This window comes from Castanea sativa, chromosome 4 (assembly GCF_040712315.1).
Source record: "Castanea sativa cultivar Marrone di Chiusa Pesio chromosome 4, ASM4071231v1".
Lineage (NCBI taxonomy): Eukaryota > Viridiplantae > Streptophyta > Magnoliopsida > Fagales > Fagaceae > Castanea > Castanea sativa.
In genome coordinates this window covers 31,401,432-31,423,931 of record NC_134016.1, presented here as the reverse complement: position 1 = coordinate 31,423,931, position 22,500 = coordinate 31,401,432, and the positions used below count along the sequence as shown (strand labels likewise).

The following is a 22,500-nucleotide window of genomic DNA, read 5'->3' as shown; positions in this document are numbered from 1 at the left end:
GTCAAAGGCGAGAGGCGACCTTAAGGCGCCAAGGCCTTGTATTGCCCGAGGCATGAGGCGACAAAAAGGCGCTAGCCCGAGTAAAGCGAGGCGCCAAATTCTTAATATATTTATTATACATATAGAACTTAAATGATATGTACCTAGTGTATTATAATATTATAATGAAGTGTTTTTCAATGTGTAGCATGAAAAAATTAGGTCTATCAAATTATTTCAATATAAGATTAACATGGTTTAGGCTCTATTAGTTAGTTCTAACAATACATTTTACAATAAGCTTCTATATAACAATAAGTCTTACAAAACAAATTTGTAAATTAATTTAACTAACAATAGGTTTTATAACATGCCTTTTGAAATTAATAGTCTAAAAATAGGTTTCACAACAAACTTCTATAAAAAATTTTAAAATAAAATAAAAATTAAGAATTAAAAATTATATAAAAAAAAAACTTGAGGCTCTCGCCTTAACGCATTTTTCATGGCTTAAGGCGGTCGCCTTGCTTGCCTAGGCTCTAAAGGCGAGCGCCTCACTAAAGGCGCCTCGCCTTAGAGCCTTTGAGGCGCCTTAGTGGCGCCTCGCCTCGCCTGGGCGCCTAGGCGAGCACCCGGCTCGCCTTTGACTACACTGGTTTTCTCTGGCGTCCAAGGTTCCAATTCCCCCTCCCCCATTGTAACTCTTGAATTATATATATAAAAAAAAACTAGTGATCAAAGAAGCAAGCACTAAAGGTGATTGGATAGGAAGGGATATTTGAAAGGAAGGCTAATGAATCAGTGAATACACTATTTAAGATCTTGAACTGATAGGGAAATTGGTTTGTCATAAAGTGATTAACTTAAATTCATTTTGTTGGTAACTTGATTTATCGATTCTGTTGTTTAGGGTTGTGAACCACATGGTGGAGCATCTAGTGGGAACTTTAGGCCTCCCTTATTCCTTCATAGAAAACTGAAATCTAGTTTTGAAATTTGCATCCTCTAAGAATTTTGGACCACATAATACTTGAAATATTCCCCTCCATGGGATAGCTCATGAGCAAAGTGATCGACTTCTGTTAAAATATTTTACAGAAAAGTAATAATTGAACTCATTGTCATTATATTGTAAATTAATCCCCAAAAATCTTACTTAAAAAAAATTGTAAATTATTCCCAATCTTGCAGAAGATCATGGCTGCCTGCTATTGAAGTCACTCTAAATGTCATAGACTGCAGATTGGCTAGAGCAATTTTACTAAGCTTAAATTGCTCATCAATTAATTGTCTTTTCCTCTTTTCACATATAAAAAAAAAAAAATTTGTCTTTTCATTTTTCAAATTTCTTGCACTTGTGGATTCTTTTTTGTGGTTATTAAAGGGTAGTTTTCAGTTTTACATAATGTTTGGAGGAGTAATTATAGGCCACCAACGAGCGCTAGCATTGGGGGGTGTAAAAACCCTCTGGTTGCTATTTTAACAACAAACAACCCAAAATCTAGCCACATCCGGGGGTGGGTCTCTATTTATTTTTATCAACTATGAGCAGTTGGTTTTCATATATGAGAGCCAACTGTTCACATGGATGTAAAAAATATATATTATTTTAATGAGGAAAGAGAGACAAAAAGGTAGAGAGGAAAGAGAGAGAAGAGAGAGAATTGATTTGTTTATGTTATTTTTTGGTATAATTTATATTATTTTAATGAATTGTATGTAAAAATAGAAATTGGGATGTTGGGTGAGTTGTAAAATGGGATGGTAAAATAGATAAAGTAAGTTTTGAGGAAGTAAAATAGGCACTTTTTTGCATCCCCAGATGTTAGTAAAGGGTATTACTGCTACTTCATAGGATAACTTCCCATGGTGCAAACAGGGGTTCGATTCCCAACTGGTGCATAATTTGCGGGGATAGCTCAGTTGGGAGAGCGTCAGACTGAAGATCTGAAGGACGCGTGTTCAATCCACGCTCACCGCACGCATCCCTGGGATCGGGGCTTTGTTAGAGTAATAGACTAGTTATTGGATAAAACTCCCTTGATCAGGATAATATCTCTCTATGTGGATTGCCAGCCTTGATTTCAAGAGGAGAATAGCTTTGGTAGCAGTAGGCAGTAGCACTTTTTGTTCTGCTTCAAATCTTTCTTCTGACTTACTATTTGAAGATGAGACATCTCATTTTTGAAAATTTTGCGATCAGTGAGGTTGTTCTCAGGTTTGATGCCATTTTCTAACTAGAGATTAGATTTGGCGAAAAGAATATGATTAACAAAATGCCAAGAATATTATTAACAAATTTGCAATATATATATATATATATTTTTTTTTTTGGTCTTGTGAATCAAAGTTGCACCATTTTCAGGCTTGATGTTTCTGTATTCAAAGATTTGTAATCCATAATTCTATTGAAAGAAATTTTCTTTTACCTATTGGAGATCAAGAACTGGCATCCCTCCAAAAAACAAAAAAGGCACCGTAGAGGACAATAGAAAACTGTGGCCATTTTAGATTCATGGAGCAAGATAAAAGAAATATGAAATTTGACCTTTTTGGAATCCCATGCCTTCATCTAAACAATTTGAGAATGTTTGAAGATGAGACATTTCCTCATCTTTGAAAAAATCACAATTAGGCTGTGTTTGTTTTGGGTGTAAATGATTTTCGGAAAATATTTTACACCCGGGTCCATGTTTGGCAACACCTGAAAATAAAGTCAAATTGAAAATAGAATTCAGTTTGACCGAAAAAATGCTTGCCAAGCCGTAAAATAATTTCCGTTCCTATTTTACCTTCAAATGCTTTCCGGAATTACTCACTCCTCACACACTCCTCTCACACACGCGCCAACCTCACTTCAGCTCCAGCCCACGCACCAACCTCAACTCCCCACGCAGTCCGATGCCAAGCTCCGGCCGCTCCAGCCAAGCCAAGGTCAGCCTAGATCGTGCCGCCCCCACCTCCGCCTAGATCACGCCGCACCACCGAGATCGCATTCCAGCACCGGCTCGTTCGCACCGAGATCGCACCCCAGCCATCCTCCGTTGAGCTCCGATCTTGACAACCGACCGCAGGCTGTGCTCCAACGTCGCCGCCATCTAGATCGAAGCCTTGCATCTCGTTCTCATTGCCGCCGCTGAAGATCGTTGCCGCCGCTGAAGACCGATCTCTCTTTCCCTCAATCTCTCAATCTTTCTCTCTTTGATCTCTAATTTTTTTGTTTTTGATGTTGTTGTTGTGATGGTGTGGGTGTTGGTGTGTGGGTGTTGTGGATTTTGATATAAAATTTGTTTGGAAGTTGAGAAAATGACCGAGAAAATGTGAGAAACTAGTAGAAAATTTGCATTTTCAAAATGTTACCAAACACTTGAAATTATTTTACTTTCCAGAAAATATTTTCACCTGAAATTATTTTACACTCAGAAAATATTTTACACTGAACCAAACACAGCCTTAGTGTGGTTGTCCTCAGGTTTGATGCCATTTTTAAACTAGAGAATATATTTGGTGAGAAGAATATGATTAACAAAATGGCAAGAATGTTATTAACAAATTTGCTATATTTTTATTTTTTTGGTCTTGTGAATCAAAGTTGAACCATTTTCAGGCTTGGTGCTTCTATATCCAAAGATTTGTAAACTATAAATCTATGGATAACAATTTTCTTTTACCTGTTGGAGGAGATCAATAACTGGCATTCCATCCCTCCAAAAAAAAAAAAGGCACGGTAGAGGAAAGTAGAAAACCTTTTTGGAATCCCTAGCCTTCATCTAAAGCTATTTGAGAATATTCTATTCCAGTCAACAATGATCAGATAGGGCTGAAGTATCAGTTGAGTTTATCCTCTTGTCTAACACAAATAGCTAAGAATTTTCAATTTACATGGCCATACAACTCCTTTTCGAAGATATTGTAAATAATAAGCAATTCATGTGGTCATAATACTCTTCTGTAAAGATATTGCAGATCATAAGCTATAATCTAGAGGCAAGCTCCTTTCCCCCTTCTTGATTTTTATGAACAAGGACACGGCCATAGGACTCCTTTTTGAAGATATTGTAAATGATAAGCAAATTCATGTGGTCGTAGACTTCTTCTGTAAAGATATTGCAAACTATAAGGGTTTTATTATTATTACTAAGTTGTAGATGCAAGCATTGGGTCTTGAACTCAAGACCTCACCTCAATACCATTATTATGGGTGGAGGAAGTGCCAATTGAGTTATAGTTCATTGGAACATATTAGAAGCTGATTTGGAGGCAAGATCCTTCGTCCCCCACACCCTCTCCTTCTCATGAACAAGGGAAGAACCTTATTTATACAGGGTAGTGTATACCTGGGTTCTTATGGACAGGAATTCAATATATGTGAAGTCAATTAAATTTAAGGCCTTTTTAACTTCTTGGGGGTGGGGGGGGGGGGGGGGAATGAAGGGATTGAGTTCCTTTTGCTAAGGATCATGAAAAGAGTGCAAAACAAGTGAATTGACATGCTATCCCTGCAATTCTTATAATATGTGAGATTTTTTTTATGGGGTACTTGATTGTGAATGACATTTTGAATGAGGCTGTCTTATGGCCATCCTGGCATGCATAGAGACTTGCTAATAAAACAAATATAGTTGGGGGAGCTTAGGAGTGTGACGCCATTTGAATGAAACATGCTAATGATATATTTGACAATTATTTTAAATTTGAATAATTATCTAGAAGCATTTTTGTTACTATCTTATAAATAATCCAATGCTGCCCACTAATGTCGTCATTATCTAGAGACATTTATTTTTTTGTTTTGATAATTGATAATTCGGGGAGGGGGGATTTGAACCTTGGATGTTGTTGGAAATATAAGGAGGTGCCAATCAGTTGAGCTACAAGGCTCTTGGTGGGAAATTTGAGGAATTCATATAATTAAATTGATAGAATATACAGGTTCTGCTTATGACTAATGATTTCATTTGTTCTTTGCAAGCACAAATTCTATTTAGAGTGACATAGATAATACTGTCAAGCTTACATGTTTTTTTCATACATACTTGCAAATAAAGAGAAGTATATATTTTTCTTTAAACTAATAATGCATTAGAAAGAAACCTAAAAGGCAGCATCAACCTTGTACTCAGGGATATATGAAAGATATCTCCAGAAGCCTTAACAAAAGTGTGAACTAATAAAGTTAACTTAATGTATAAGAATGAACATAATAGACTAATACAAGTACCGGTCAAACAAAAAATAAAATATAACCTAGTACAAGTGCTTCAAAAATTTTTTTTTTGGTTGAATATCATTAAATCAAATACCTGCTTCCGCAAATTGCCAAATTGATATATATGCACTTAAGGCGTAATTGGAAAAAAAAGACATTTAGGACTCATGTTTTTGGCAATGTTGGTGCTAAAGGCTCTGATGCCAAATATCTAGACAAGGGGAGTGGGGCTAGCTGCCAAAACTTAGTTATGATAGCTTTATTATTTCCTCCTTTAAATGTACACAAGTTGATGGTGTTGTTTCTACATATTATGAGGAAGTTGATGTTTTATTTTAGTTTTTTTTTTTTTCTTAATGTTAAGAAAGTCCTTTAAATTTCACCCGTCAGGGTAGTGGTGGGAGGCTTGGGATGCGGTGTAGCTTAGAAATTCTGGGTTCAAATACCCACTAGGAGTTTTCCCAGCTTACTTGATGCACTGTTCTGATGAGTGAGGTGTAACCTGGTTTACTTCCCAGGTGTTGGTCCGAAGGCCCCCCCCCCCCCCCCCCCCCCGGTGCAGTTCCACATCATAAAAATGGAAATTCCTTTTAATATCTAATAAACATTAAGTTATTCATTGTGATACTTCTCCACGTGGATTGACTTTTACAAATGCATGGTTAAGCGTTCAACGGAGTGGAATATATGTAGAGGTGACAAAATTTGAATATGTCCATATTATTCAAAATGAGGAAAATAATGATTTTTCAAGAACAATTTCGAATTCATTAGATACCTTTTGACATACGTGTCTTGAAAAGTGTGGTATGTCTATTCATCATATATGTCTAGAAAATTTAATGAGTTGTTTTGTTTATGTTATTCAATAAAATTTAAGAGATAGAGACATTGCCTAAAGCCAGGCTTGAGTTTTGCTTAATCAACAAACAAGTGAGCCAAATTCTGCTGCTAGACAAGTAGGTGGAAATTAGCTTGGCTTATTTGCAGCCTAGTGCTAGATTCCTCAAATCATTTGCATCATTGTGGCTCTTTATTTTATGCGTTTTATCTCCTCCCCACCTGCCAAAAAAAAAAGAAATAAAAGGGGGGGGGGGGGGGGGGGGAGAGAAAAGGAGGAATCTTCAATTCATAAATAACCAAGGTCCAATTCGGCTGATGTTCATCTCTTCTTTTTCTTCTTTTGTCATAAGCATCAAATATTTGTGGTTCTTATGAGTAAATCATTTGCATCGTAGGTGCTTCTCTTAGTTATTTTTAGATGTAAGCTCTTGTGGAGGAAAGATACACTCCTTAAGTAATAACGTGTCATTTTTTTTGGTAGTTATGTCATCCAATATTGTATCAATCAGGCATTTAGTGTTTTTAACATTTTGAATACTGCCATTTTGATTTTTCAGGTTTTGAGCAAGGATGATCCTTCTCGGAAAACATATGTCTATAAATTAAATGTTCCTGTTGCTGCTCAGTGGATATCTTTGGCAGTTGCACCATTTGAAATCCTTCCTGACCACCAATTTAATCTCATATCACACATGTGTTTGCCTGCTAATATGTTAAAGCTTCGGAATACTGTGGAATTTTTCCATAATGCATTCAGGTTTTTCATCCTTGTCTTGTGACTGGTGTTGGTCTGATTTCAAGATGTAATTTTTTTCCCTTTTATATTGTATCTTGACATTACGTTTACTTTTTTTAGCTGTTATAAGGATTACCTTTCGGTGGATTTTCCATTTGAGTCATACAAGCAAGTTTTTATAGAGCCTGAGATGGCAGTATCCTCATTGAGTTTGGGGGCTTCTGTGAGCATCTTTAGTTCTCAAGTGCTATTTGATGAGAAGGTCATTGATCAGGTTTGGCATTGCTTCTTCTCTTATAAATTAGACTTATTGTGGCTGAACTTTCTACCTTATACGCACACACACTCACTCAAACGTGTTAGCATGCATATTTGCTTAATGTATGATGGGGAAAAGGATGCATGCAATTTTATATCTATGAATTATGATGCTGGGCCATTGCATGCAAAATATATGGTAAGGTGATGGAAATATGCTGGACCAACTATGCGAATCTTGGATGGGGAAATGCTGCATGGATGGCGGTAGCGAGAATAGATTATGTATATGGTATATCTGAGCATTAATCTATTATATTTTGGGCTCTTTCTACCTTGAAGTGCAAAACTATTGTACTAGGCAAGTGACATGCTACATAATTTTCTCTTTGCTGTACCAGTAAATAACACCACTTTCAACTGATTTTAGGAACTGCCTTAATATATTCTGATATTTTTTTTTCTCCAATTAATTATGGCCTTCAAAATGGAATTTGATCAGTATATTTATTTTAACGAGTTTACAAGACTACACATCTATATTAATTTTCTTCATTTCTTAAGAGGGGAAACACTACACTTCCTTGTTGCCGACTATCTATGAAGCACGGGTGCGTTTCGGGATTCGGGTGCGGGTGCGGGACTCGGCAATTTTTGAAAAAGTAGGGTGCGGGTGCAACGATTAAAAAATTATTAAAAATATTTTTATTTATACTTTTAATATATTGCTAAACATAATTTTTTCACATTATATAAATATATACCAAATTTAAGAACAATAGGATATGGAAGTGGAAGATTGCTCAAATTTAAGATTGACCAAATTTAAGATTGCAAGTTGAAGAAACACTTCCCGCCAATCCAAGTCTAACAACATGCTCCAAAGCCATTCAACAGCACCTATTCTCTCTACTACACCTTTTTTTTTTTTTTTGAATTTCGGCCAGTACCGGCATATTTCGGCCGGTATCAGCCGATTTCGTCCGGTATCGGCATATTTCGGCCAATATCGGCTGGTTTCGGCATATTTCGGCCGATATCGGCTGGTATCGGCATATTTCGGCCGGTATCGGTTTGCGCCCGATACGGACCGATTCGGGCCAAATCAGCGCGCGTCAGCCTGAATCGGCGCCCTTTGGCGCGAATCGGCGCGAATCGCGCCGAAAAAATGATTTTTTTAATGCTTGACGCGGCACGGACGCACAGGCAGCGGCGTCGCCTGCGCGTCCCCGCGTCGGACGCGGGTGCGGCGGCCCAAACGCCGCACCTGTGCTTCCCAGCCGACTATAGATGAATAAAAGAATTTTTTCATTCTTAGAAGAAAATAAAATGATTACATAATGTAGATAATTTGTTTCGTACTTTTTTAAAAGATACACTCAATGACACCCCATGCCCCCTGCCCCCGGGGGGTTGGGGTTCTTTTTGTTAGAATTTATGAAGTTGAATTGGTCTGCACATAAATAATGTTTATGTCTCTTTGGGGAAGCACTTGTCAAACATTTGGAATTTTGTACTGTTGTGTCTGATGTGGTGTTCATGGAGGGAGTGTAATAGACGCATGTTTGAAGGTGTGGACAGTTCAGGAGACTAGTTGCTTGCTTCATTTAGTGGTTATATGTTTGACTAGTCTCGGGCTTGTGGACTCACATCTAGTGATTCCCTTCCATTGTTTATAAGTTCTCCTCTCTTGTAATTCATTTTCTGTTTTTCTTTTTCTCTTGATTGTACTATTTGACTACGTGTTATTTTCGCATAAAGTAGTTTTTCTTAATAAATACACTTCTTACTTATCAAAAAAAAGAAATGGTCTACTATGCATTTTTTCTTTAAGCTCGCCCTATTATCACAAGCCTTGACTACCTCTGTTTTTGAGTGTAATCATCATATGGATATTGAGAAAGTTAACAACAGAGTGCTCACATCATCATAGGACAGCAAGATGTCTCAAAAAGCAAGAACAGCTTTTAACTAAAAGATGAACCCAAAAGAAGCCAAAGCTTGCTACTCACCACTTTGGTCTATGATTGTGCAACATACTGCTTCTAGTCCCTGTAGACTGATGATGCAGGACCAGAACTGGGGGATAAAATTCACTGTTCACAGTGGTAATACATTACCATTCATGAGAACTGTAGCAGCATTATTCTCTCTTCACCCTATTTTAGCTATCTAAGGGTATTTGGGTTGGGTTTTTTGTTTAATTCTTTTTATGGTTAGTATTAGTCTAAATCTAACATCTTGGTTAATCATTTATAGGGTTTTGGTTTTGTTCTTTAATATTAAAAAACCATAGGGAGCTTTGTTCAAGACTTCTTACTTTAGATCATCAATAAAAGTTCGTCTGGCTTTTTAGTTCCTTCGAGAACTATAGGGTTTGGCTTATTTTAGCTCTCTAAAGAAGTTTTCCTTTGTTTCCCTTTTAGAAAATGCTTCGCTTGGAAGTTGAAAGTAAATCTACGTTCCTCAGGCTCCCAACATCATCATAAGTTATTTTAAAGCCAAAGTTGTACTTAATTGTAGTGCACAACTGGTCATGGATATTGGCTTCTTAATTCTTATTGGCTTGCTGTTTATCATTTAAATGCATATAAAGGATTTTGAGGCCATATATGATTGCAGTATTCTGATTGGACAAGTCTTCCTTTTTCTTGTCAATGGCTGCCTTCAACTAGTGGTTTCCTTTCTATTCCTGCATTATGTTGATAGGTAAATGTTTGTTATAACAGACCATAGACACAAGGATTAAACTTGCGTATGCCCTTGCAAGACAGTGGTTTGGTGTATATATCACTCCTGAGGCACCAAATGATGGTAAGCTATTAGAGTATGTTGGTTTGTGCCTTTCTGACTTCAGATTATTGGTACTGATTATTCCAATTAAGAGTTGAGAAAATTTATTTTCTTCTGCTATTAATTAATGCTCATTGTCCAGAGTGGCTGTTGGATGGTCTGGCTGGTTTTTTGACTGATTATTTTATCAAGAAAAATTTGGGGAACAATGAAGCTCGTTATCGGCGTTATAAGGTTTGCTTTTCCATTTGTGCTGCACATGCCTCTTACCTAATATCTGTTGTCATGTGAACAAGTTGTTTACATTAAGGTGACTTATCCAAAAAAAAAGTTGTTTACATTAAGGTCCAGAATCAGACTGCTAGTAAAGTGCATCTTTTGGCTAATGCCAGTTTATGAGGAAACAGATTTATTACATGAGGGAAGTGCTTTAAAAACCGAGGGAAATACTTTAAAAACTTTGGTCACTTCTATCCTTCGTATTCTTCACTTTTGCTGGTTTTAGTGAGTTTTTCTACTTCTATTTCTGAGCAATGTTCTGGGTGGTTACAGTATAAGCAAATTCCATATTTTTCTTTTATTTCCTGACCTTGAGAGATCTTCATAATTTGGTTGTTGCCTCTCTTTTCTTATTAAAATTTTTTGTACTTCTAAAAGAAAGAAAAACTCTTGCTATTATTAGAATTGTTCATTGAACATCAATTACCAAAAAATTGATATTCTTCTCACCGTTAAATAATTTTTCTTGGATAAGTAACATAAAAATTTTAATAAAAAATAACACAGCTCAAGTACACAGGAAATGTACTATAGGGGCAACAACATCAGGAAACCAGATTACAATGATCAAGCAAAACAGGAAGGGAAAGACAAGAAAAAGATGGTAAAACTAAACACCTTTTGAGAAGAGTAAAAAGAAAAAATGACTTAAATTCAAGAATGGACTGTTCGCATCTCTCAAAGCTTCTAGTATTTTGTTCCTGCCAGATACACCACATCAAATAGTGCGGCACAATCCTCCATATAACTATATTGCGATGTTGCCTGAAATTGCATGGCCAAGAATCCAACAAATCCATAACCATTTGTGGCATCACCCAAATAATACTAAACAAGCAAAAGACCGTCTCCACATCTCATAGGCTATAGGACAGTGAAGGAGGAGATGATCCACAGATTCTCCACGCCTTTTGCACATATAATGCCATTCAAGTATAACAATATGCCTCTTCCGAAGATTATCCGTAGTTAGAATCTTGCCTAAAGATGCTGTCCAAGAGAAAAAAACTACCCAAAGAGGAACCTTCGATTGCCACACCATTTCCATGGGAAAGATACGATGGTAGAAGGGGAATAGATCAAATCCATAAACGAATCCAAAGATTGTGACTCCTGATCATACACTAAATGACGAAACTGTGAGTCCCAAAATAGTGTCCCATTTGAGTAACGCATGCCCTCCGAGACCGAAACATCCCTTATCCTACTAAATTCTTATCATATCACTGCTGTTGCACTTCAAAATTTGTGTGTGTGTGTGTGTGTGTGTTTTTTTTTTGATAAGTAGAGTAATTTATTGAAAACGAACTACTTCTTGTGAAAGTGAAAAAGGCACGGAGTAATCAAAATAATTACAAAACAAAAAGATGAAAACGATTATGTACAAGAAGAAAGAGTTTATAATATTGGAATGGAATTACTAGATGTGAATCCAGCAAGCTCAAGCCCATTCAAACGAGGTGGCAACAAAAGATGCTAAAAGCTGATTCCTCGATCACTCTTCATCCATAAATGTGTGACTGTTACGCTCCTGCAAAATAATCCATATCAAACATAATGGAGCCAAATTCCAAATATTTTTTGACGAATGCTTTCCCAACCTATCCCTCCATTCAAATAAAAGATTAATTACTCTCTCTGGCACCTAGGAAACCCCAAATGATCTAAAAAGCTAAACTCCACAACTGATTGGCCCACTCACAATGGATCAAGAGATGATCCACTATCTCCCCACTAGACTTGCATGTACAACACGAATCCACTATTGTCAAACCTCTCCTCGTCAGATTATCACCTATGAGTATCTTCCCACTACGCTTCAAAATTTGTAATTTGTTGATGTTCAGTTGAGTTTAAATCTAGGTAATGGTTGCAACCATTTGTCTTTAGGGAAAAAAGAAATGCAAGAATTAAATTTATATAGATTCTATATAATTTCATGTGAATTAACCACTTTGTTTCCACAAGTGCAGGCGAATTGTGCTGTTTGCATGGCTGATGATAGTGGTGCAACTGCTTTGAGCTTCTCTGCATCTTGTAAGGATTTGTATGGAACCCAGTGCATTGGTCTATATGGAAAAATAAGATCATGGAAGTCTGTAAGTTTACTTTGAATTATTGCTTGACCCTCTTTCAAATTTCCTTAACTTTTAACATAATTTTTATCATGTTTCTGATTGACTAATTTTCTAAAGGTGGCTATCATTCAAATGTTGGAAAAGCAGATGGGGCCTGAGTCTTTTCGTAATGTAAGAGTCCTACATACTTTGTTGTCTGGCTAGCACCCCTTTGAGTTTTTATTCTTATGGTCTGTCTTGATTGAATGATGGTTACTAATTCATTCTCTTCCAAGAACTTCTTAAGTTCATTGATCTTTTGAATTTTTGATGTTAGTTTTTTCTTTGTGAGTCTTCCTGTTGTATGAAAATATGAGGGAGTCACTAGAGAGGGATTTGGTCATGTGTAGAGGAGATCGATTAATGCACTGGTGAGGAAGAGTGAGTTGAGTGGGTGTTGCCGGACAATGTAGCATCCCTCCTTGTTGGTTGGCGAAACTGGCTAGGAAAACGTTCTTTGATATATGGAACTTGGTGTCGTTGGTGAACGTGATGTGGTTAGTGTGGAAAGAGCTTAACAGCCATATTTTTGAGGAGAGTGAGAAATATTGAGCAATTGAAGTCCTTGCTGATCTGTTCTTTGTTTGTTTGTTTGTTTGAATGGTCTCAGGCATGGGGTTTTTACCAATTGTACTTCCATTTTATTTTCAACTCTCTCTTAGATCCTCTATTTGATTTGCTTGTATTTCTTCTATGTGCTTTATGATCATCATAATGAACATAGAGTAATTATTTTCGGCGAAAATGCACTTTTGGTCCCTATATTTTGGGTCAATTTTCATTTGTCCCAAAATTGATTTCTTTGCTAATGTCATCCCTAAAAAAAGAAAATCGTTTTTAAAATGGTCCTTTTTGTCAGGCTAGAAGCGGAGAAATCCTACATGACTAATGGAATGCCCTGTTTGCTGACGTGGCTATTAAAATATTAGTAAAAAAAGATTATTTGGCATATTTAAATGCCATGTCAGCATTTTAATTTTTTTGAATAAAGCCACATTAGAAAATTTATATAAAAAAGAAATTAAATTTAAAAAAAAACCTTAAATCTAATTTAATTAAAAAAAAACTTGTTTCTCAAAAAAAAAAAAAAAAAAAACAACTTGGTGTCCAGTGTTCTTTGTGTTCTTCCCCATCAAACCCAGGAAGAACTCAAACCCACATTCCCAGAAAACAAACCCAGCAACCAAACAACAAACACAGACCCAGATTGGCAGAACCACAACAGCACACCACAAGAGAAACAAAAACCCAAACCAACAGCACACCACACAGCCAAACCCACAAATCCGACCACCACTTCCACCGTCGCCCACCAGCCACAACCCCAAACCACAGCAGCAGGAAAAAAAAAAAAATCAACCACAACAAGAAATCACCACTTCCTCCTCCACCACTTCTCAAGAAATCACCACCATCCACAGCAAGAAAAAAAGAAAAAAAAAACCCACAAACCAAATCAACCAAATCGGACCACGACTCCTACGATCCACGCTCTGACCCATGAACAATCAAACCCACGCTTCGATCCACCATTCGATCCACGCGGACCCACGAAGAGAGAACAAAGAACAGAGAAAGAGGGAGAGAAGAACAAGCCTCCGCGATGTTGGGTGCTGGGTTGGTGGGTTTGGGTCTCGGCGAGAACAGAGAAAAGAGGGAGAGAAGAACAAGCCTCCGCGACGTTGGGTGCTGGGTTGGTGGGTTTGGGTCTTGGCGAGAACAAAGAACAGAGGGAGAGAAGAGAGAGCAAAGAAAAGAAGTGAGAGAGGAGAGAGAAGAATAAGCCTGAAATGAAATAGCTCCTTTGCTGTGGGATGATGGTGTTGGCTGGGTTTGAGTTCTTCCTAGGTTTAATGGGGAAGAACACGAAGAACACCTAGTTATTTATTTTTTTTTTTTGAGAAACAAGTTTTTTTTTTTAATTAAATTAGATTTAAGGTTTTTTTTTTTAAATTTAATTTCTTTTTTATATAAATTTTCTGACATGGCTTTATTTAAAAAAATTAAAATGCTGACATGGCATTTAAAAATGCTAAATAATATTTTTTAATAATATTTTAATAGCCACGTCAGCAAACAGGGCATTCCGTTAGCCACGTAAGATTTCTCCGTTTCTAGCCTGACAGAAAGGACCATTTTAAAAACGATTTTCTTTCTTTAGGGATGATATTAGCAAAGAAATCAATTTTGGGACCAAAATGGGAATTGACCTAAAATATAGGGACCAAAAGTGCATTTTCGCCATTATTTTCATTTGCAATAAAATTCTATTACTTATATATATATATATATATATATATATATATATATATATATATAATAACAACAATAGTAGTAGTAGTAAAAAATGTCATGTCAATTAAGAAGAAGAAGGTAGCAGAGAGTATAATTGTGGATAAGATAGAATGACAGAAAAGAATATATATGGCTAATCTTGATTAGTTTGTTAAGGATCTCAAAAAAATTTTCTTAATTTTTTTTATTAAGGCTTCTTGTTGGGTCCTTTGGTTGTATACAAGTCAAGGACGTTTGGTTTGCCTTGATGTTACATTACGCCGTAATATTATGTTATTGTAATATTACATTATTGTAATCTCAATACAAGAATACAACATTAAGTTGTTTAGGAAGGTGATGAGATTAAGATGATGTGATATATTTTGTAATTTTAAATTATGGTAATGTTAGAAAAAATAAAATAAACCAAAAATCTTAATGTCACATCATCATAATGTGCATCACATCAAGGACACATCACAACGAACCAAACACCCTCTTAGTGTATTATGGCTGTGATATTTTTTGCAGGTTTTTAATGAGTTTAAAAATTAGGAGTAAGGCTACCTACTAATCATCTCCTCCTGCAGAATTGAGTTTTGTGCACTGAGTATGACATTTTTATTATTTATCAAATAATTTCTGTATAGTCGTCAAATATAATAATCTTACAAGAACAAGGTGGATGGTGAGGCTTTCGGTATAAAACTCACTGATTGTATAACTTGTTAATTTAAAAAATAAAGAGGTTCAATATTTATTTTTATTTACTTCTTTGATTGGTTGTTCAGTAATATATATTGCACAACTGCACTTGAGATGATTTAAATGCCCTTTCATGATTTAAGATTTTTAAAATTTCTGATAATATTTCAAATGCCCATCATTGTTAAATAAACAATTGTTGAGAGTATTGGAGACATAATTTTTTTCTTCTTTTTCATGTAACTTTTAGCAAAAGATGAGGATCCAATATGCTTTGCTAATGATTTGTTCATCACATTTTTCTTGCTCCTTTCTGTCGCAGCTGAGGCCACATTCTCCCTCTATTCTCTTTTATAAACATATCATTGGAAGTTCATGCTTTTTTAATTGTTCAATTATTTGTTACTTGTGTCTTTAGTTGTGCACTTGCCTATAATTTATGGATATGAATATTAACTGTGATTTGTGGATTGTGAACTCACATTTTTGCCTACTGATGGCTTTCTTTATTGTTTTGTTTATACAGATTTTGCAGACGATAGTTTCTCGGGCTGAGGATGGAACTCGTACTTCGAGATCTCTTAGTACAAAGGAGGTAATCACATTCTACCATAGATTTATGTTCTCATCATCTGCCTGTAAAATGTTTTTTGATAAGTAATAAATTAAATTAGATAGTGTAATGAGGGGTACAACCCTACCAATGAGCTATCGCTCAACTGGTACTTCCTCCTCCCATTAAGGGTGAGTTCATGGGTTCAAGGCCCACTAGGTGTGTGTAACTTACTAATTAAAAAGTAAGGGGTGCAACCCTAGTGCTTCATCTACTTGTACACTTACATCAACAACTTAGTGAACTCTTAATTGCTTTGTTCTTTTTTGATAAAAAAATACCCGTATTGGTAAAGAGGAGATTTAATGTACACTTGGTATATACAAAAAACTCTTTAAAGAACAATATAAAAAACAAAAGTACAGTCTAAAAGCAAGGGAGTCTATAAAGTCTAAGTGAATGCCTATGCTATCACTATCTCTCCCATGTACCTAGCCACTCAAATAGAGATCTTAGAGATGAAGATTTCAGCTCGATGATTGCAACATACATCCAGTTAATTGTGCAATTATTCCTCTCCGTATTAGACATTGGAGGGCCATAATCTATTCTAGATAGCTGCCATGTTTTCCAAACCAATTTCTCTGTCCAAAGAAGAGCCCTCTAACAGGTTATGGATCCATGCATCTCCAATGACCCTTAATGTTTGCTTACATTATAATGCATGAAAAGGCCAATGTGATCTGACATTCCCTTGGAAGAGTATTTGGAGTGTTAAGGGACCTTGACGGGTCTCGTTCTTTGATTGGACTGCATATTGGGGAAAGATCCTAGCATACGAGAATCTCATTAAACGTGGCTATACACTAGTAGGGTGGTGTTGTATGTGTAGGTGTTATGGGGAGATGGTGGATCATTTGTTGTTACACTGTTCTATTGCCTTTGAATTGTGGAGTTTTGCATTCAGATGTTTTGGGATTTTCAGTGGGTGTTACTGGAGAAGGTCATTGACCTACTGTTTGGTTGGAGGAATTGAATTGGTAAGTACTTATTCGGCATTTGGAATTTGGTTACATTATGCTTGATGTGGACAATTTGGTGGAAAAAATTGTTGTACATTTATGGAAACAAGTGGAACCCAATTGTTGCCTTTGTTTAGTGGTTCTTTATTTGATAGGTCTAGAACCTGGCAACTCACTAGTACCAATTCCATCCTTGATTTATAGTCATCTCTCTGTACATAAATTTATTCTTTTGGATTCTTTAGGCTTCCTTATGTCCTTTTTATTTTTTATTTTTTATATGTAAAAATAATATTATTGAAATGAGACTACTTTGTGAAAATAGACACGAAGTAGCCTAAAGAATGACAATGAAATATATCTACTTATGGATCGACTCTATGAAGGAATGAATGGAGTTACTATAAGAGTAGTCTTTTTGCTTTTAAACAAATCTTACTTATATATAAAAAAAAGAGAATAATTCATGAAACAAATCTTTTAAAGGTTAGATCCTGCATCAAATGTCAAGCCAAAAGCTCACTCTATGACCACCAGCTAGCACATATCAAATATAGCTTGCAAATATGTCCCAACCAGCCTAGATACTTTGCCAAAGACTGTTACGCCTCATTATCCCTGTTGACCATTGATCTCTATCTTACCCATATTTTGATTTGATAACCCATTTCCATATATGATTTTCTTCCATGATCCATCCAATATCCATATAACCTTTTACCACTAATGCTTGATTAAAGATGTATCCAATTTTCTCTTCGCAACCCCAAACCCCAATGTATGAATGGAGAGCAAAAATTGTTCCACTCCACAAGGTGGAATTTAAATTCATTCGCTAGTACTCCCCCAACAAAACTCTAGTATATGGAAGTTATGCAAGAGAAATACCTAATGAGAAAACTTAACTTCTATATTTAAAAGTAGGGTCGTTCAGGAACCCGAATCATCAGTTGAAAATGATTGGAACATTTTGGATGGTTTTGCCTGACATCTCAATTGGAATTGGGTTTTAGAACCCGAAGCCTGACTTGTTTCTGTTGGTCATGGGTTCTCTTCACTCAACCTGCTCAACATGATCTGATTGTCTGGTTGGGTTGGGTGGTGGGTTGATCCTCAACTCGACCCATGATCTTCTCTATTTTAAAGACTAATAAACTTCAACAAATTATAAAAAGAGAAGCAAGAAGTGACAGCCATCTAATCATGTAGAGGAATTTAAAACTAAAGCTTCAATTCCAACACTGAAGCCTTACACCCCCAAAACTTTAAGCATTTCTCTTCCTCCAGATTCATCCCATAATGCACTTTTGGGTGTTTTTCCCTCCAAATACATCACATAATTCACAAGAGTTGTCTACATAGAGTTTGAAATCTCATTTTCTCTTTCTTATTAGGCAGGGTAGGCCGTCAAATATGTCCGATGACTCTGATTTAATAGATTCACTATGGGTGTATAGCTAATATACCCATTTTACTGTGATTTTGTTACAGCTTCTACTTTGTATTTTACTGTGATTGTCTTTGCATATGTTTTTAGTAAAGAACCCTTGCTGAAGCTGAAATGTGTGTTGATGATATGAATGTGTATCCTCTAATATCTTGCATAGTTGTGTGGTTAGAGATAACTGCTGGACTTTTGTTGCTTAGCTTTAGTATTAATTCACGATGCTTTTAATTGGATGTTGAAGGGTGTGTGTGTGTGTGTGTGTATATATAAATAAAATCAGTTATCTAAATGTAATTAATATTGTGAGATGTAGTTCCGGCACTTGGCTAATAAGGTTGGAAATCTTGAACGTCCATTTCTTAAAGATTTTTTTCCTCGGTGGGTAGGATCGTGTGGGTGTCCAGTTCTAAGGTATGGTTTATATTGGTGAATTTTGCTCTTTAATACATGTTTAAACTTTTGTAATGACTTTATTTGCTTACACTCTGTCCTGGGTCTATAATTATAAGGATGGGGTTCTCCTATAACAAAAGGAAGAATATGGTTGAGTTGGCTGTGTTACGGGGGTGCACAGCTTCACCAGATTCCAGTGCATCAGTTCTTAATGTTTACGCAGATTCAGAAAACCGAGATGGTGACATTGGTTGGCCTGGGATGATGAGTATCAGAGTTTATGAGCTTGATGGTATGTATGACCATCCGATTCTGCCAATGGCTGGCGATACATGGCAGCTCTTGGAAATACAATGCCATTCAAAGCTTGCTGCTAGACGCTTTCAGAAGCCCAAAAAGGGTTCAAAACCTGATGGATCTGACGATAATGGTGATGTTACACCTGCTCTAGATATGCGCTCCAGGTATTTATTTTTTTTCAGCTTAAAGAGGATCCGATTTATTTTTGGGGAAATTTTAACTCCCTAGAGTTTGTCTCTAATGCACTGAGCTTCTTATAGTTCAACTGGTGACACAAACTCTGTTGTTGGGATTGGATTAAGAGTTAACAGTTTTGCCATCCAATTTAACAGCAAATGATCTTGCTGACAGCACTGTCACCACTTGGACATCCTGATCTTGATTTTACTGTTTTGGCACCTTGATTAATACATTTCAGTGAAGAACTTGGGCCTTTTTTGGTGCACGGGACTAGATTATCTGAACTAGACTAGATTGGATTGGATAATTGTTATACCAGTCCAGCCTTTGGAATTGAATTGAATATAAATTGTAGATATCTATAATCCTAAAAAAGTGTGTGGAATATTAGCTTCTTTTACTAAAAAAGAAAGTTTATAAAAAATTAACTAAAAAAGAAAAGAGGTGGGTTTGAATCATGACATGAACATTGCTAGCATTTGGGTCATCTATTATGCATCCTTTGATAAGCAAGTTCACATAAGCTGTATGCCTAACTCAGTCAATTCATTCACTGTAAAGTCAGTGACATGTTCGGCAGGACCTTTTGCCAAATGCTTATGCTGAGATCTTCATCTTCCTAGTCTCCATGTAATCACCTTCATCTTCCTTTAGTTATCAAGGCAAGATTTTATGGTCAGTCCCGCCATGTTGGCCTCCAGCTTAACTGCATGGAAGCCAGTGACAGGCTTTTTGGAGTCAGTTATATCCAATTCTCTTATTTCTTTGCATGCCAAGTTAATCATTCGTGTCTAGTGTTTGAAATAATGTCTAATAGAGGTTCCATGATAATTTACTATCTATAAATTGGGTTCTATGCCCATACTTTTAAATTTTGAAGGAAATGTATTTGTGCGGTTTTGTATTCAAGTAGGAGTTAATTTATTTTTTACACCATGAAAATCGTAGAGCTGGTCATGATGGCCGTCCCTTCATTGCTGCATCCTCTCTACTCACCTCCTCACAGTTGTTGATCTCTCCCAATACTTTTCAGTTCTAGGTTGCATTGAACTAGAGGAAAGGAAAGCCATAGAGCGAGTACCATGGCCCAACCATTATCACTGAAACATAAAATTATAAAAATTAAATAAAAAGAAGAGAGAGAGAGAGAGAGAGAGAGAGAGAGAGAGAGAGAGAGAGGGAAGCCTGGGTCATTGGCGAAGGTGTAGCATACCAAGGCTTTGTGATCCAGCTCATGGGTTGGGGGATTTGGCCTATCACATCAGATTTGAAGCTTGCTATCTTTGAATTGTATTTTAGTTTTGGATCAAGAACTGTGAGTTAATTTGAAGAGTATAAGAGAAAGGCACAAACAAGAGTTGTTTTTATTTGGTGGGATAAGTATGGTGGTGGTGATGAAGTGTTTGGGAACCATAATGGAAGTTGAGTGAGGGTTGGTGATTAATGATTTATTTTTGATATTTTTTGGTAATTAGGTGAGCTAGATGATGGTGTAACATGAAAATTAATTAAACACTTGACATGATAGGACTGGTAATGTATGACTTTAAGTGACCATTTGGTGTAGCATGATTGGTCAATAAGTCATATGATGCTCTGATTCCTCGTTCATTGTTTTGAATTTAATCCAATTCATTTATTTTTCTCTCTTTTACCTATCAAAAAATTTAATCCAATTCATAAGTTGAACTATATGGGGGGTTTTTGGTTTTACGGGTAAGTCTCTCCTTGGAACTTCTTAATTGTTTTTTTACCCCTTCTTTGGCAGTTCTGAATCCCCCTTATTATGGATGAGAGCAGACCCTGAAATGGAATACCTTGCTGAAACTCATTTTCATCAGCCTGTACAGATGTGGGTAAGAATGAGCTCATCAGCCAATTTTTAGTAGTATTCAGTCACACTTTTGCTGAACTATATTTATCTTGGTCATTAAGTGTTATACTCTTGCCTAAGTAGTTTTAAGAATCTGAGAATAAATTCAAGTTGGTTATTGAGTGTGTTATTTTTTAATAACTGATAATGCTTTAGAAAAAGTATAAAGGATTGTGACCCTAGTACATGGGATTTATAACAGAGAAACACCTAAAATAGAAAAACTTAACATCTAAAATTTAAGTGTTCAAGACAAACTAGAGAAACATTAACAATTAATAGCCTTCATCCAATCATAGAGAGAACTGAGAAGAAGAATCTCTAAAATTTAAGTGGCTCACTTTTTTTAAGTAATGGGAAAGAGGACCAAAACATGCCACTTAAAGATTTTACTAAGACAAAGATGGGCTATTAAGAACGTAGGGGAGGTAGGATGGGCAGTTGGTTAGATCTATCATGGATCATACATGGACAGATGTTGGAGTTGGCGGTTCACCTAGGGATCCCAGATGAAGGATCCCTGGGGAAGGGGAGGGTTCAATTGAAATTTCAGTTCAATTATTTCAGTGTAATTTTTGACCTAAGAATAACAAGAGTATATCTATTGACACAAACACACAAAAGTAAGAGCCAGAGTTATATGTACAATAGTGTCTCTGAAACACAGACACATAAATAGGATGAAAGTATATTATCTCAATGCTTCTTTTCTGTGGTTTGCTCTTCCAAATCCTATGTATGGATTACTTTGTCTGATATATTGTTGTGCTATCATATTTGATTCAGCTACATTGTTGTGCTTCATTATATACTATGTTGACCATGTTTAGTTAGTGAATCTTTTATTTTATTTGTAACATCCTTATGCTTAATCAGATTAATCAGTTAGAGAAGGACAGAGATGTTATTGCTCAGGCACAAGCAATTGCAACATTAGAGGCATTGCCACAGCTTTCATTTTCTGTCGTTAATGCCCTGAATAGTTTCCTCACTGACTCCAAGGTTTTAATTACTTTCTGATTTGTACTTGATTTTGTCATTATTTAATGGAAATTGGTTATCTGAACTCTCATTCTTTGATATAAAGGCCTTCTGGAGAGTTCGGATTGAAGCAGCTTTTGCATTGGCTAAAACAGCATCTGAGGTACTTTATCATTATTTACCATATCTGCTAAAGATGCTGAGGCACTTGTATCTTTTCTTTAAATATATTTTTCTTCATGAAATATCCACCAACCTATTTGTATAAAGTGATTTTCTGTTTGACATGGCTTTAAATTTAACAACATTATTTTGATAACTGTTATTCTGATATTGAAATACTTCTTTATTTAAAAAAAATATTTAGTTAGCTTTCTTCCCCATTTCAACAAAGAATGGTTTGGTTTGGTTGGTTTGTTTTGTTTTTTGTTTTTAAACTCGTTTTTTTTTTTTTTTTTTAAATAATAATTTTTTTAATTTATGAATCTTGGAAAGTGCTAAAGCTTTGTGTGACAGTCCTAGGTGTATGTATGAAGATTTGTCTTTATTTTACAA

At 36.0% G+C, this 22,500-nt stretch overlaps 1 protein-coding gene and 1 non-coding gene across 3 annotated transcripts in view; both read left to right on the top strand.

The window, feature by feature from the left end:
• The window catches only part of LOC142630321 (transcription initiation factor TFIID subunit 2), a 36,203-nt gene that overhangs the window by 2,052 nt on the left and 11,651 nt on the right, over window positions 1-22,500 (top strand). For both annotated transcript variants that reach the window (XM_075804301.1, XM_075804300.1), the window contains exons 5-16: window positions 6,589-6,788; window positions 6,888-7,041; window positions 9,755-9,839; window positions 9,961-10,052; window positions 12,071-12,196; window positions 12,293-12,346; window positions 15,723-15,791; window positions 18,532-18,629; window positions 18,728-19,075; window positions 20,860-20,947; window positions 21,841-21,966; window positions 22,052-22,108. In XM_075804301.1, coding sequence (XP_075660416.1) covers window positions 6,589-6,788; window positions 6,888-7,041; window positions 9,755-9,839; window positions 9,961-10,052; window positions 12,071-12,196; window positions 12,293-12,346; window positions 15,723-15,791; window positions 18,532-18,629; window positions 18,728-19,075; window positions 20,860-20,947; window positions 21,841-21,966; window positions 22,052-22,108 — 1,497 coding nt within the window. The remainder of the gene's footprint in view (window positions 1-6,588; window positions 6,789-6,887; window positions 7,042-9,754; window positions 9,840-9,960; window positions 10,053-12,070; window positions 12,197-12,292; window positions 12,347-15,722; window positions 15,792-18,531; window positions 18,630-18,727; window positions 19,076-20,859; window positions 20,948-21,840; window positions 21,967-22,051; window positions 22,109-22,500) is intronic.
• Window positions 1,888-1,960, top strand: TRNAF-GAA (transfer RNA phenylalanine (anticodon GAA)). Its single transcript has one exon. It is a non-coding gene; the product is annotated as a tRNA-Phe (tRNA).